Below are 17,461 nucleotides of genomic sequence, written 5' to 3'. Positions count from 1 at the left end.
AGTATCTACAAATGACTGTTTATTAGGAAATGAGAAAAAGCTTTCTGTAAATTACATGACTAATAACAGAACATGTGAGATATTAGTTACAGGCCATAACTTTTTCATGTTACCCATTCAGCTACTGTAACACTTTTTTTCTTATTATGACATGCATATATGAATATTAATATCTACCAATGCAGATCCTTTCCTATTCACATCCCTTGTACCTTCAACATTCAGTGCTGTTTTTGGTTGTATAGATGAATATCAGTAAACCCACAGAGGATCTGTTAGATATTCTGCCGTAATTTTATACACTACCTGTAAGTGTATTTATGTTTACAGGACTAGTTATTTTATTTTAAGCATCAGAATGGCTGTTTTACGCATGTATTTACATCATCGTTGCTGCTAAATCTGAACAAAGATGGCTGCTAGACCCAGTGACAAAAGTGTAATTAAACGAGTCTTTCTGCCTTCGTAAATTATTCATGATTCAGAGCCAACATTGTCTGTGAATTATTCAACCAAAAATCCCAGAGAAGTTAATAAGGAGGCTTCATGGATGCAGATCAGGACCAGAGAGCAAAGAGAGGAGGAGGAAGTTCAAGCTATCTCTTCCATCAATCACAAAAGGTCAGGATTATTTCCCCATCTCAAACGTCTGGCTTTCCAACCGTACAGCCAGATACACATTTACAGGAGAGTGGCAAAAGCGAATGAGGTGGATTAGCAGTGGTGGGAAACAACTGATGGTGATTCTGATTCAGGAGATGTTTTTGTGGAACGTTGTCTCTGCTGCCTGGATATTGAACTTTTAGAAGGTCATACAGCAACAGTCTTCATTCAGACGCCTCTTTAGATTTGTTGCTAGAGTGGTTGCTAGTGGAGATCCGTCCTGCTCACAGCTTTAACATCCACAACAACTCTTTGAAGGTACTTGGAAGATATGAGTTTGGACATTTAAATGTTCTTTGATATACAAAAAGTTAATTTGAATTTAACTGAAATGAATTGAACATGTCATGTCGTGGAAATTATGTGAAATTATGTACAACACAGTGTTCAGTATGCCACCTTGAGTTGATATAGTATTATTTCTTATAGCCACATATCTTCACATAGCAGTTTATATGTTAGAAAAGGTGAACTACTGCAAAGTTTACTATGTTACTTAAAGGGAATTTAAACTGGTGGGTTGGCAGTCAATGTGTGTAAAGCTTCAGCATCATGCTTCATGTTCAGTCTGTTAACATAATTGGCCCCGCTGCTGCTCGGCAACTTTTTATGGCTTGGTTTTATTTGTCTGTCTTTGTCTCAGGGCTACTGAACATATTTTTTATGCCATTCCTTGATTCAATCAATGCTAACGGGATAACTCTGAGCAGATTTTGGGCAGATGCCCATACCGTTTGCCAGGACACAATTTGGGATAATTGCAGAACTACTATAGGAGACGTAAGATCACATGGGACACACACACTGTCAACCACTTATACAGCTCCAAGCAGTGCCTGCAGTGTCACCCACCATCCAGCATTTGTGCACATGTTCAGGATTGAAAAAAAGTGCTTGCTCTCCCTCCAAAAAACATTTTTAGGACTGGTTGCTAAATTTCAGGCAGACACTTTGACACCCACCTGTCCTTTAAGTGCCTGTTTCCCCTGTCTTGAACTGTGGCGCGGTTTCTCTGGAGGATCTCATGTCTTTGAGGCCTCAAAGTTATCTCTAATCTCAGTTTCTGTCTTTCCTTCAAACAGCGCCTGCTTTAATATCGACTTGAACGCCACCCCAGCTGTCACACTGCATCACCTCGGTGGCTGTTTTTAGCAGCAGAGCAACATATCCTTCCTTTCACTCCTTCTATACCTTTTCCTCACATCAGAACATCTACATTTGGACAGCACGTTTCAGGTGATTGCTCTGTGACAGAGACTGTTGGTAGAGCATCAAACATTAATTAAGAACGAAACTTAGCACAAGATGTGACCTAGATGTGACTCTACATTGAGCTGGCAGCTTTAAGAAGACACACATAGAGGATTTCCTCATTAGTGTATCACTGTGAAATTAGGTGGAATGGAAAGCGAGAAAAACAAGAAATGTAGTGATTGGTTTCTTCTTCTTGTGGGTCCAATTTGAGAGCACCTGAGCATTCTGCTCATGAAAAACTTTTGGGTGAACTGATTGAAATACATGAAAACAATAAAAGACCGATGTAGGTAACATCAGATACATGACATCCATTCACTCGAACATTATCCTAGCATGGGGGAGAGGCAGGGAACACCCTGGACATGTTGCCAGTTACCATTGTTAGCAAACATAAGCTAAAACGGGCGTGCCGTGGTGGCGTAGTGGTTAGCGCGACCCATATTTGGAGGCCTTCAGTCCTCGATGCGGCCGTCGCGGGTTCGACTCCCGGACCCAACGACATTTGCCGCATGTCTTCCCCCCTCTCCTTCCCCGTTTCCTGTCAGCCTACTATCATATAAGGGACACTAGAGCCCACAAAAAGACCCCTGGAGGGGTTAAAAAAAAAAACAATATAAGCTAAAACTATTGGAAGCATCCCTTTGTCAGTGCTGTCATTACAGGCCTTGCTACTGTGCATGGATGCCCAGAGGTGTTACTTCTAACCTGTAGCATGAATATTCTGCATAATATCATATTGTTATAGTTTCCTGCTGTTTGTCAGTCGTATTATAGAGAAGGGAAAGAAACCTTTTTTTCTTAGTGTTGACTATTGTAAAGCAACAAAAGTATCAAATGTTGCTTTGCTCAAACACACATCCAAGGCTTTTTTATTACTTCTCTGATGATGACAAGTTGTAGAATAGCTTGAATGCTTTTTCAAAAAAACATGTCTCCTTGAAAACAGCCATAGTGTCTTGGCATGTCAAACATACAGTCTGTGGACTGACATTTGTGACAGAAAAATTAAATGTCAGCTCATGGTTTTTCTTTCACCCTTGGTTTGTTTCACAGCCCAGCCGTTGCCCTGAGTACCTTGGCAAGTAACCCATTTTATTATTTATCACCACATGTTTTGTTTTTTTATTAATTCAAGATTAATTGGCAAAATCCTATTTATGAGTTTATTTTGTTTATATTGTTTCATTTGAGTACATCAGGGGACAAACCAAGGCTTATTGAAAATTTATTTTAATTTTGTTTTTTTCAGTGGAAAATGATCACAAGAAAATAGTGAACTGCCTAAACATGCCCATATGTTTTCCAGAGTTCATAACAATTGGAAGTGACTTGAACCAGGCAGGACCAAGATCCATGTTTATTTTGTCACAACACACAATGAGCAGGGTGACAAGGGAGTGAGAAAGATCTTTAATGTTCACTGTAAGAGAGCACTGGGATAGAGTTTCAACCAGGGATTTTCAAAGTACGGTACATGGGCTGCTTATGGCCCTCGGGAGGATTTTTGTACAGCAAGAATGATAAAGTTTATATTTTTCTTTCCATTTTCTTTCTCTTTTTTTATATCTGATGATGTTAAACCATGTTGCAAAATGATTGGCATCCACTTTACATTAGACACTTTAGATTCCATTTTGTTGCCTAGGAAGAAAACCAGGTAAAAGAAAAATCCTGCACTGCTGTGTGGATTTTCTAAATTCTTGCTAGAGTGCATGGCATGCAGAACTGAAATACCAGGAGAATTTAGGTAAAATATGATGTCATCTACCAGAAATCGGAAAATGGGACATCGTCAAGTGAGTCCTTCAATATTACCAAAATATATGGTTAAATAAGATAAATTATTAATGAGAAACAAGATCAATGTACTTCCATGGCCACTCCAGGCCCTGAACTTGAGTCTAAAAGAAAGCTGAAGAGAAGGAGCATAAAAGGACCCAGGACTCTTCCTCTGAGATCCAATGGTCTGCTGATAGATGATGTTGTCAGGATATCTTGCAGAAGGTCAAATGTAGACTATTTCTAAATATACACTTAAGATGAGCATAGACGGAAGGCACACTTTCTCTCATGGGTCTGCCGCTCTCAGCTTGCTTATTACCCCAACAAACAAGCAACCAGCAGGCAGAATCCAGGCTCCCATCAAGTACATGTTAAATTCAGATTATTAACATTGATTCATATCATTGTTGTATGATAAAAAAAATAGCTGTTTAAACAGGGGAGAAAATAATATATAGTTCAAATGTATTTGCTCATTATTAAATATTGATAAAGAAATGATAAATAAAGAAATGAGAAAAATTCTTGAAATTATATAAACATGTTTTGCAAAACTGTACAAAGCAAAACATTTGTGTTCAGTTTCTATTCAGCTTTTGTCGTCACAGATTTGCATCATAGTCTTCATCTTTGTTTTGCCAAATTTGGTTTGGCACAGATATTCTTGTTGTCAGTTTTTTTTGTTTGTTTCTTTGTTTCTTTGGATGTATGCAGGCTGAAAGCTTCTGCTTTTCCACAAAAACTAGCCTAATTTCTATGGTGATTTCCTTGTTTATGCTCAAACCAGTATGACCACTTTCACCTTACTGTTAAGTCGAAGTGGAGCCCACAGCCCTGTTCATCTGGTCTGTCAAACCTGTGAAAAGTCTGTCTTCAGACGTTTGTTGTAATCTTAACATTTGAACATTCCAGTCTTCCTTACCTTGGATTTTTCTGTAATCATGTATTTCTGGAACATGACTAGGACATTTCAAGTAGCTTCATGTTTCATTCTTTTTAAGTTTTTGGTAGTTATCTTGCATTTTTTATATTTTCTCATGCAACCTTAAAGTCTGACATCCATTTGAAAGACATTTAGAATTGCTTTCTCCTCTGAAGCTGAAACAATTTTTCAGTCAATTTGGCTTGAGGAAGAAAAGTGACCCAATAATGATCTACACCTGGATGTAGGGCATTGATCTCTTTAGGCCATCATCTCATATACTCAATCCAATACACATTTAATTTTTATGTACTGGAATTGGAAGCATACATAAAAATGATATGATCAAACAGCTAGTTGCCTTATACACACAGTGTATTTTCACAGGCCCATAACAGATTATATATTGTGTTTTTAATATTGAAAGAAAGGAGACTTCTTCAGTGAGCTCTGTTTCTTGTCAGACCAGTTACTACTTTAACCTATGTTTTGTTTCTGCACACAGGACGGGTTGTGTGAAGGAAATGGGAAAAAGCAGGCTGTTCACAGCAGATAAACACACAACCAGTGTGCTTTTCTAGGAGACTCTGATGCCCATAAGTCATTTGTCTCAGATGCTGGACTGTTGTTTCTGTTATGTTTCCAATTCGCTGCTCAGCTGTCTGATTTGAGAGGGGCTCGTTGTGTCTGAATGACAACAGGAGTTTGTTTTTTTTCATGCAGCTAGCTGTCAAGCTATAACTTTCAGATTACTTTCTGCTCCATCAGAGTTTTGATAACCTAAATTGCTGTTCTTTTCAGCTTTGGGGACATTGCAGCTCTGCAAAAGGATGCTGAGGGACAAAAATCACACCAGTCAGTCAACATCACACAATAGAAAATATAAAGATAAAATGTAAAGATAACACAGAACTTGAGATTCTATATCAAAGGAATACACGAAAGGTACTAGTTTATACAGAAATTTATTAATTTAACATATCTTTATAAAACATAGAAATTATCCAATAATTCAAAAAGATCTCATCTTAGGAATGGATTTTGTATTAGTTTTTTAACTTTGTTTCTTTTAACTGATGGTTTTGCAACATCCAACTTTGATTAAATCGAACCGATTTGGGCGGACAATTCTTACTGTGGATTTTCTAGACAATGTCCAAGTTATTCATTCAAGCTAAAATATGTCCACAAAACATAACACATTTCTCTGAGCAAGTTGTATCTTGACTTCAGACTTTTTGTAGCCATCAATAGCTTCAGCCATAATTCTGGTCGGATATGTTGCCTTGTGTCTTGGCAGAATTTGTCAGGTTTCTTTGCATAACGTAGCTTTTAACAGTCAGAAAACTCACTCCTTGTCTCTTCTAATCATATGTTGACACCTGGACATATTTAGCTGTTCTAATATTAAAATGATCCCAAGTGGGCATGCCGTGGTGGCGTAGGGGATAGCGCGACCCATATTTGGAGACCTTGATGCGGCCGGCGCAGGTTCGACTCCTGGACCCGGTGACATTTGCCGCATGTCTTCCCCACTCTCCTCCCCCCTTCCTGTCAGCCTGCTTTCGTATAAGGGACACTAGAGCCCACAAAAAGACCCCCTGGAGAGGAGAAAAAAAAAGAAAAAGATCCCAAGCATGCATAAAAAACTGTTTTAAGAATTACTGAAGTAGTTTGCCGTATAATCGTACTATTCAAACCATTATTTCTCCAACAACGGCAAAATAAATGATCAAGAATCCAAAATGTTTGACCTTCATAATGTATTTCATGTTCCTTTTTTGATTGAAGTCAACTGTTGCTCCACAGTAGTGGTTAGCCTTTATTTGTTTATCCGGCAGTTCACATAGGAAAACATCTTTAGGCGATTAATCAGTCAGATTCCGATCATTTGAAATCTTTTCCTGTCCTCTTGTAATCATATTAAAAAAACATCTCCTCCTGTCTGTTCTTGGCTCTAATGAACCTCTGAAGTGTGCAGACTCCAAAGCAGTGATTGACTTCCCACCCGCTCTTTGCTCTCTATAAACAGCTCACGGACACTTCCAATTAGCGTCTGGTCCGCTGCATGCTAGCTTCAGTCCCCAGGCCTATCATGTTGGAGAGAAGCCATTTGATTGGGTGTCTCAGGTTGGCAGTTCATCATGAACAGACTGACTGGGTGGTGAAAAAGGCTTAGAGCATTTTAATTTTCTCGCTCCATTCTCCAAACGCTCATCTCTTCTTTGCCACATCCCTATCTGGGTTCTGTTTCTGTAAGCTGGCAAAGCCTTTAAACAAAGTTAGATCAGTTCCACCTTCCAAACATATTTCATGAATATTAAAGTGAGCAGGAAAGGAGATGTGTACATTGCGTGCAAAAGCGCAGTCACTCAGTGCTGGTGTTCAACGTGATCATAATTTATATTCAGACTTGTTATTCAGTGTGCACACGTCGTATCATTTAGCTGAACTGATAAGAAACTGCTCTGTATCCTCCAGTGTAGCCTCACTAAGATTCTCTTCTCCCAAACAACCTTGATGGTTCAATCGGACTTTTAAGCCTATTTTCCTATTCTTCCACTGTTGCGCTTTAATGAAGCATTCTGGTCTTGCAGGGAAGCGTCTTCAGAGTTACCCTTGGTCTGACATTGATAGTGAGGTGTGTGAGATCGTCTTGAACATATTTTCTTTGAGTTAAACGAACGTTGTCTCGTCTGACATTTTTCCCCAGGAACGTGCTTGTAAGGCGGTGTTTAAGTTCAGAGAAGTCAAAGAAATAATTTGATGCACCCTCTGTCACCCCCTCAGGTCGGGTTCGTGCTGCACTACTCGTCTCTGTCGACAATGCTGTGGCTCGGGGTGACAGCCAGGAACATTTATAAGCAGGTGACCAAGAAGTCTCCACAGAGTCAAGACGGTGACCCACCTCCACCCCCTAAACAGCCCCTGCTGAGGTAAGCACTGATGTCCTCCTTAGCCTTGACTTGTATGAGGTGAAAAGGACTTAAACTGTTGTGTCGATCTGTGTGTGGGGGTGTATGTGTGTGTGTGAAAGATACCAGTTCTTTTCATCTTTCTTCCAGTTTTTGTGGTGTGTAGGTCTTTGAAGGTCAAACACTGGTTCAGTGCACAACTTTACTATTTCATCTTTGACTGTAGTGACTTCAAGGTGAGACATGGGTTGCTGTTTCTAGGCAATTCCTGTTCCAAGTTTCATTTTTTTTTTGTACAAGCATTGGTGAACGAATCATTCAAATCAGTTCAAACACAGATAGAAGTCATCCATTATTTTTGCTTGTGAGTATTTAACACTGTTAAAAATTAATGGATGGTAGGATGCTGCCTATTTCCAGCAGTAGATGATTGACAGACAATGTGGTAGAGGCAACAAACAACTGGTCATGTACACGCTCAAACCCTGGGGCAATGTGTAATCTTTATTTGATCTAAGATGGATGTGTTCCCATTGGGTTTGATGTTACTGGGTAGAGCTGAATGTATGGTGTGAGTGATAGTTGGGGAGGTAATTTCATTACGTGTGTGATCCTGGAGATGGGGGTTGCTTCAGGTACTTGTAGAAGTTTGCCTGGTAATGCTTTTGTATTGTTGGTCATTTGCCTCACCATTTTACTTGGAGAGTCACCTTGTTGTGACCCCAGTGGAGAGTGAGGATGACCCCCTGTGTTCGGTGATGGTTTTTATATGTAGGTGGCCTGATTCTTGGTCTGTGTCCATCCCAAGGCCGGTGCTGTAGCCTGCATCACCGCCTACCCAATCTGTCCTCTCCTACAATATGATAACAAACTGCTTCTGCCTCCACTTCGTTGCATCAATGAAACATAATCATTACATGTTTTCCTAATACTAATGACAATGTGACTTATGATACACTAATAAGTAGATAAATGGTCTAAAAAACAGAATTAGTGTTGTTACTATAGGTACAGTATATTCCCAACATAGACCCTAGATATGAGAATTTATCATTTCCATCTCAACAACATGGTTGTATTGACAAAGTTGCATCTGGCAAATACTGTATATACTGTATGCTGAAAAACGAAAGATTTCTGGTATATTTGCTTTTATTTTAACTTTTGTACACATTTTAAATCACTATCTCCAGAATAAACTCAGTTTACATACTAACATTGTCCTTGAAATGTCAGATGAAACAATAATTTGTGTTTGAAGAAACGTTTGATGTATTTAAAGAAGTAAGCATTTAATCCTGTTTGCGTCAGTGCCATAGGCAGTGGTGATGCAGACGAAGATTAGTGAAAACACAAATTTCACCTCAGCTTGAAAGGTTAAATATGAAAACCTCTTCCAGAAATAATTTACCATACAATACTGACTTATTTAATATTTTAAATTAGTGATAAGTTAGTAAATAGTTTTTGCACTTTTCACAGATAAAATCTTCACAGAGACAAAGAAAAACTAAATCTCACATTTTTCTAAAACTCATTCATTGGTAGCATAATTGATCAATTACTTTGGGATATTGACAGAGCATCCCCTGGGATTTCTGAGCTGTCCTGGGTGAAGGGAAGATCAGCCAGGATGCTCCATTCAGTCCTACAGGCCTGAAGACAGCTTTTGAAATAATGTGATTAAAGAAATTACATTATCATTTGAAAACTGCATTTAAGTTTATTTAGATTGTCTTTGTCAGATGAAAACTTTGTTTGATGATCTAAAACATGCAACTTACAAAACCTTGTAATAAAATTTAGTCTGCATTGACCCTTCTTATTTTTTCATGAAATAAATTGCTGATCATCTCAAATTCACAGGTAGCTTTCTTTTCTGTGGAATAATTTATTAATTTGAGGTATTTTTAAATCCTTGGCCAGACACACAGGAGTCCACCTTTTATCTAATTTGATTTGCAGGTATTTTGTCTGGATTTCTTGGAAAGCTCTCTCAACATGACAGTTAGACGATAACTCATACGCGAGGATGCCAGATCTTTGATGTCAGAGGTTTAAATTAGGCTGGTTTCATCTTTCCTTTTTATAAAAGATTTTAACAACTGGCATCTCTTATGCACGCCTTGATTCTATTTCTTTTTGCAGATGAATAGACATGGAAACATTTGTTTATGCTATTAGATGTATTCAACAGTTTCCCTTTACTTCTTTTGTATGTGCATAGCCACTGATTTTGGTTTTTTGGTTTCTATATTTACTCTTCTTGTCATTCTTATATGTTTCCCATCTTTTCTTTTTGTTTTGAGGGCAGCAATGGCTGCAATGGGTTATTGAATAGTTTATCTGCAGAGACACATGTAGCTGGTTTGCGTTTGTGTTAAGCCACAGACTTTTGTAACTCAACATAGCTGTCAGATTTTCCTGTTCATACCACTCTGGTCTCATTTTCGAGTTCCTCAGTGATCATTTCCTTGATGTGGATATTCAGCTGTTGTACAACAATAAATTAAAATACAGAAAATACTTTTTAATCAGTTACTTTCCATTTGGGAAACTGTTTATAGAGCTGACATTTGAGACACAAACTACAGCTTATGTAACACTCAGCCTTCAGAATACAGCATAAAAATAAACTAAACCACTCTTAAATGCCACTAAGCACTGATCAATAAAGCTTTTTTGCTGGGTATTGGGCAGCTTTGTTGCATTGCTGGTTTCCTGTGAAGTTTATTAAGTTTCACTGAAGCATTTTAATTAAAAAGCCTGACAGAGCAGCTTCTTACTCTCACTACTATAAGAACTTATTGGAGGCTTCAATCCCACAATCCTCTGCCTGGCATAATCTTGGAATAAAGTGAAGCTAATAACTTAAAGCCATTACTGTAGGTTAGTTGTTTTTTTTCTGCTACTGTAAATACTGCATTGTAGTTGCAAGCTTGTAATTTGTTCTTTACAAAGATTTGACAAATATTGAAGAGGATTAGCTTTTAGATCCATCCAGTGGTCCTTCTGCAGTGAGAAGCTATTCTGTGAACTCTGCTGCAAATCTACAACGGTTTTATTTAAACCATCATAGGTGGACAAACAGATGCAAACTGGGGGAAAACACTGCACCATGTTCTGTACTGTGACATATCTGAAATTAGCTTACTGGCCTTTGAACTTCAAAAATTTACCAAGGACTCACAGCAACAAGGTCCTGGCTTAAAGTCTCTGCTTGGGTAGAATTTGTATATTTGCATAGATGTGAAAACCTACCAAAGTTGTAATCCACCTTTCTCACATTGTCCAATAGAAATAATTTCATGTAAAGAAAATAGATTAATGGTGGATTTTTAAGTCTTAAAAAAAGAAAAGCAACAAAATATGTGTGTGGCCTGATGAATTTTGAAGTAAAGTTTCTATCAGGATTTGATCCCAATAAGTTGTTGCATTAAAATCAAATATCTCATTTACCAGAGAGGCCTCTTGATAAAGCAATAGAGGAAAAGAAAAATTACAAACACAGTAACAATACAAATAGTTGGCAAATATGACTCAGTTGCAGTAAGTATTGGCTAAAAACTAGAGCAGGATTCATAAAAAAATTTCGAGTAACTCACTTAAAGTTTAGTTTTCTGTTCAAAAAAATTATTTTAAAAAACTTCCAAATTACCAAAAAGGCAAACGTTTTATTCTCAAGCTGTTCCCACGTTGTTTTCTAACTTTTTAGCCTTTATGAGCAACACAAGAAGAGATTGAATTGAAATCATTTTTGACAAGAGTGAGAATTAGGAAGATTATAGTATCACAGCAGAACAAAAGAACAAACTACACAAAAACAAGAATATTAAAGGAATAATACAGGAACAAGAAGAGAAGCAACTTAGAGGCTATATTTGAGTCTCTAAAACTGCCTTAACTTTTTTCTTAGGAATGTTCCACCCTCGTTTCTCTATGCCAGCAAATGTCTGACAAAGTACGGATGATATTTAGAAAATGAGAGGCTAATCCTTTATGTGAAATGTAACATTTAGTTTGAATTCAGTTACTGGCAAAGCAAAAAGCAACAGGGGAAAGGTTGGAACCTCAAACCTCCGCAGTATAATTTGAAATTAAAGATAAAAGAGAAGATGAAGATCCGGAGACCTTATGTACTTTGTGCTGGGAAAGTGGTGCACTTTTGAACTCCAGATTTGCACTACTAAAACTTTCTCAGTAATTTTGACTTTAGGTTCGAACATATGTGCGCCCAAATACAGAACGTACCTGCTGAACATCATACAATGGCACCAACTTCAGCCCAATTGTCTGTGTACCCTTGTGTAGGTTTTTTCCACAAACACTAGTACCTATTAAAATATATACAAAGAAATTATCCGAACCATTATCAAACCACGAATCTGCTCAGGGATCTTTTCCTGAAAGTCTCAAAATCTAGTTACTTTGCATTGCGTTTCTTGCAAAGTAAATTCTCAGACACCTGCATGAATGAGGGTTTTAATGGCGAACATTCTAGAGTCTCCCCCATCCTCCTCTGCTTCCAAAAAGAGATCATTTGTCTGGGGGCAGGCGGAGGGATTGTGTGCTGCAGTAGGCTAGCTGATCCACAGTGATTGACTGTAATGCTCGCCATCAGACCAACTCATGCAATGAGACTTAACAGCTGGAGACAAATCTATTTCTCACTCCTCTCCTAACAACCGCCTCATCCCTCCTTATCCACCTCTTTTCCTGTTCTCCCTGTCTGACAGTCTTTGATCACATATTCATCCCACAATCATAATGACTGTTATCAGAAGTAGGCCACTCTGTGTTTAAATACTTTTGTTAATGTATCAACTGACTGGCATGTAGTCTGTGTGAATCATTCCTCATTAAGTGGAGGAATTCTTCTTCCTGTATAAAGATCCACCATCAGTTAAATGCCCCAAAGTTCTTCTATCTCTAGATGTCAGTAACTATCATAGTAAACAGAGAAATGTATTGTTTATGTTTATGTGTGAATATATAACAACATCTCTGGATATGCATTGGGCATAAATGTCAAAAGCTACTTTTAAGCTACAGCAGAAGAAAGTGGTTTAACACCTTAACAAAAGCTGACTTAATAGTTCTTTAGAATATGGTGTAAAGGACGTTGGTGTTGTGCTTATTTTCTTAGAAAATTACGTGTTTAATCACTTTGTTTTTCAAACAGGAACCTTTATGCATCATTCGGCAAACATAAATTTGAACAAAAATTCCTGGCAAATTTTTTGCTCAATATGTGCATGTGCTCCACAGCTTAGAGTATCAACTCTTACAATGTGTCTTATAGTGTGCATACCTTGAACACACAACTTCATATTTGTGTTTGCTTGTCATGTAGTAACCCACTAGTTACTATGACTACACTAATGAGTTAAAAATGTCCTCAAACGTAAAGCAAGAGAGACAAAAGTCATTCGTTTTGGTCCACAAAATGCAAAATGAGAGATGAAGACTCAGTACATCTTGATTGTTTTGGTTGTGCTGATGGAAACGATCGTTGTTTGGACCAGAAAGAACTGGGTGCACTCTCATTCTGTCAGTTTACCAAAAATATTTTGTGTTTTGTTGACATGACAATATGCAAATTTTGCAAAACTGAGCTTTTATTTTGGTTTCATATCTAATTATCATGCAAATTTAGCTATGGGTGAGAATAGCTGAGATTTAGGATTCTGCATCAGTTTACCCCTTCATCAATTCTTAATGCATTTTTCTCCTTCTTTCTGTCATTCTGTATCTATGAGCAATCTGTCTTATTCCTTTGTAGGTTTTCATGGTTTTGTTAAGGTTTTTTCATCACTTATGGAGATAAGTATCCATGAAAATAATGAAAATGTCACATATAATTTTATTTATTTGCATATTAGTTTTTAAAGAATCTTATTTTGACTTTTTTAAATGTTGGTTCTCCATTTGGCCCAGTTGAATCTTTGGAAATGAGGACATCTGATCAAACCAAGAGAGAATTTGTAATGGTAGATATGATTCATTGGAGTTTATAGCAAAAACATTTTTGGTAGATAATATGTAGCATAAAATAGAAAGTAACTTTGAGTCATTAGTTGTCAAATTGAGGAAATGATCAAAATTACAAATATAAAAAATGCCAAAGGGACAGACTGGCTCTGAGTGACCTGGAAAACCACAAATTAGTAGAAATGATGATTTTCGAGAATCTTTACCACATGCCCACTACAATCCTGATCTACAGTAGATGTGCTTTGCCTTGCCAAAACTCTGAATGTGAGCTGAAGAAATTGGAAAGAACTTAAAAGAAAGATTAAATGGATTATTTGATCAGATAAATATAACATTTTCAGGCATATTCACTAAACTCACACATAAAAAGGTTTTATGTCTGGAAAGGTTATTTGTCTTTTTAAACAGTAGATATTTGGATTCAACTCTATAAGGCTCAAAATGTTCTAGTTTTGCATATTGGTTAATGTATATAAAGAACCCTTCTGTGCTGTTTAAATATGTCTGATCATGTTTCACACGAAGCAGTATTTAGTCTAGTTTAGCGTAAATTCTTTAAAGAGCCTGAATACAGGCGAGTCATGTAGTCCTGTTTTATCCATGAGGAAATGTTCTGTGCAGGAGCTGGTTTTGACCGTCACTTGTCCCCAGCTGTTCTGTGTAAGTACTGGATGAGGTCCAGAGAGAGGACAAGGCCCCGTCACAAAGCAGAGGACAGTACATAGGCAGAGGAACAAAGATGAGAGGGGAGTCGCTGTGTAGATGCCGGCTAAAAGCCACTTCAGGGTCTATTTATATCAGATGATTGCTGCCTCTGAGCTCAGTTAAAAGCAAAGTTCTTTTTAAAGGCTTTTTTTTACTAGAATTGCCAAAATAAAAGAATGTGTGTCTGTAATGTAGTGCAGTGTGTGTTTAGATGTTCATGCAAAACAGTTTCTGTATCTGGCAAGACTTCTAAACACACACAGCAGCTTTGTGGACAAAACCAAAGCAGCAAGCTGACTGACTTGGTCGCATATTTTTGCCACGTCTGCTTCATGCGTGTTCCAAGCTGGCATTCCTTTAGGGGATGTTGGAGAATGAGGGTTTGAGAGCACATGGCGCTTTAACATCCACACGTTCCCCTCATTTATGCTTATCTGCCTGACGGCTGCGTAAATGGCTTTCTGTTGGAGGAGCGTCCCCTGGGGTGCCATTCCACTCAGAAACAGTGACAGGCCACTAATACCGACAGCATCACCCCTCTTCTTGGCACACCCTCTACCCCTCACTGACCAGCTCAGACAAACATCTTGATTGTAATTGAATTTTTGGGCTTCAGTGTGATGAAGGAAAGATTGTTGGAGAAGGAGAGAGACAGCAGAAAGAGTCAGAACGGGGGAAACTGGGGATGAGGATGGATCGGTCGAAAGGTTAGGGTAGGGTGGCGGAGGCTGTGATTAAACAGGACGCAGGAGGAAATAGCAGAGTGTTATGTTGGAAAGTGGATGACAGTGCAGAGAAAGAGGACAAGGACAGTAGAGAGGAAGGGGTGAGTTCTGTGTCTGTAATGAAATCATAGGGTCTCACTTCCTGTGACGCACTATGCCGAGTTATTTAGGTTTATTCATGTCTCATCTGTGGTCCAGGCTTTTCTTTTATTATTTCTTTAACTTATCACAAAATAAATAGTTACTATTTTAAAGAACTAACTAGTTTGACACACAAATATCAGTTCAGCATCAGTTTTTTTTCAGTAATTCAGTTCAGATTGTTGCTGTTATGGTGTGTTCACACCAAGCGCGTTGCACGCATCAAAAATGCATCCGACTCTACAAGTTCGACATATGTGCACTTTGACTGCAGACACCTGACATATTGCTTTACACCTAGTGATTCGCGCATCAGGCACCTATGGTTAACATCCAATGTATATGTAGAGGCGCGTCAAGGGCACATCTGATGCGTCAAAATTGTTCTAGCTGTTGTTTTCTGTTGCCGGACGTGTTGGGAGTGCTTGACGCATCAAACGCTCAAAACTCTCCAAATGCTTCAAATCTCACCACGCCAGATGTGCGAAACCCGCCCTTGTCATGCCCCCTTGTAGACTTTGAAAGTAAGCCGGGCGCGCCTGGCACACAAAACGCATTTGGTGTGAACGAACCATTACATAGATTCATTACAAACAGGAGGACATAATTCAAGTGTTTCTTTTTATTAAGTTTGAGAATTATAATTGACAATTGTTGAAATTCAACTTCTGAAGAATTAAAAAGAGTTGTTAAATAGATAAGCTTGCATGCTGAAAAGTATATTCATTTACTTTTATGTACCTCCACTCAATTTGGTAAATAATGACACTTTAAATGTAATTTTGTATTAAAACTTTGCTTAAAGGTGTCATTATCTACCAAATGACACTTAATCACAACTGACACAAACATTCATGAAGACTCCTTCATGTCTATGACAGTGCACACCCCTTCAGACAGAGTGGGCTTATATTGCTTTGACTGAATTAATGCAATACAATGACATTTTCTTTGTTTCTATTGACAACATATCATTAAATTGTTGAACGAGCCTCTTGGATCCACAAACGTCTCAAAGACAGCTCCATTTGTAAGTCAAGTGCTCATCATCTCTGGAGCATATTTTGTCCGGATAGTTTGAATTGCTGCTCTGACTGCAAATGTCCTCGTAGGGTTTTGCTTCTTCGTTCATCTTTCACAAAACTTGCTGTGTTTGTAGAAAAAGAAAATGTATTCAAATCTGAGCTTAAATCAAGGACATCCTATATGCAACACATAAAATCATGACTTGCGGTTCCATCATGTTCAGATCGACAGGAAGCAGATTTGTTTATGTAGTACAGTTTGCACTTTGGTTTGCAGTGAAGAAAACAAATAGTAGGTGTGATTGCACCCCAAGGGTGTAATCATAAACACTCTGACATACTCAAATGGTAAACAGAAATGGTCCATTTCTTTTAATTTTTTTTAGATTGGCAGGTTTAGGAAAAACAACGTACGAAAACGGGTTTTCATGCCTGACCCCACGTGTCATTGTATGTCAGTCAAACCGTGGAAATACACTTACTCTGACTTAATTCAGTCTTACTTCAAGGCTAGCCAAGAACTTCACTCACTGGGTAAACCCTTAATTTACCAGTCATTCTGTACTCTGAAAGCAGTTCCAGCTTTACGTCCATTCAACTTTAAAGATTTTTTAAAAATACTGGTGCACATGTCTGAATTGTGTGGGTCTTCTTTCTTTTTGTAGTCATCAATAATCTTCTGGTATACTTTTCTCTGGATAACTGTCTTTGCCTCTTGTAGGTTTTTTTTAAACCTGTTAGTTTTCTGGCATTGAGGTGAAAGTATAAAAGTGAAAACCAGTACAGTAAGTGTCGGGATATTTGGAAGGCTATTCAGGAATCCTATTTTAGTCTGCTATATCCGTCCCAAGGCCAGTTTTGATTTGGGATTATTGTCCTGTCAAAATTAATAATATTTTTCAATTTTCTTTCATCTTGATTTGTTCCAACTACATGATGATCAAAACCATCTAAGAATGGATAAAACAAGCCATCATGAACAAGTCAGATGTCTTCTTTAGAAGCAGGACAGATATTGAGCTATTTGGATTTATTGACGAAATGTATGTTTCCTGGAATCAAATTTTTGTGTGGATTAGAGACAACATGCTAATTGATATTTAAGAGACCTCTTCCTTTTAGTTCACTGCTGAAATTATATAAAAATGTAGTTTGATATTAATAGCGTGTTTCATAAATTCTGTCCTTTCTGACACTGTGTGTGGTTTTGTGTCTTCCTCTGCCACATCACAGATTTTATTTAGTCAGTGGTGGAGTGCCTCTCATCATCTGTGGCGTCACAGCAGCTGTTAATATAGACAACTATGGAAGCGGGGAGCAAGCACCATAGTA

The 17,461-nt window shown here is 38.0% G+C and overlaps 1 protein-coding gene across 1 annotated transcript in view; it reads left to right on the top strand.

Moving 5' to 3' along the window:
• adgra1 (adhesion G protein-coupled receptor A1) overlaps window positions 1-17,461 on the top strand; it is a 189,426-nt gene that overhangs the window by 167,516 nt on the left and 4,449 nt on the right. The window contains exons 17-18 of the mRNA XM_014469438.2: window positions 7,415-7,560; window positions 17,363-17,458. Coding sequence (XP_014324924.1) covers window positions 7,415-7,560; window positions 17,363-17,458 — 242 coding nt within the window. The remainder of the gene's footprint in view (window positions 1-7,414; window positions 7,561-17,362; window positions 17,459-17,461) is intronic.

Source organism: Xiphophorus maculatus, chromosome 22, assembly GCF_002775205.1.
Source record: "Xiphophorus maculatus strain JP 163 A chromosome 22, X_maculatus-5.0-male, whole genome shotgun sequence".
NCBI lineage: Eukaryota > Metazoa > Chordata > Actinopteri > Cyprinodontiformes > Poeciliidae > Xiphophorus > Xiphophorus maculatus.
The sequence above is the reverse complement of the archived record's forward strand: the minus strand, read 5'-3'. Positions and strand labels throughout refer to the sequence as shown.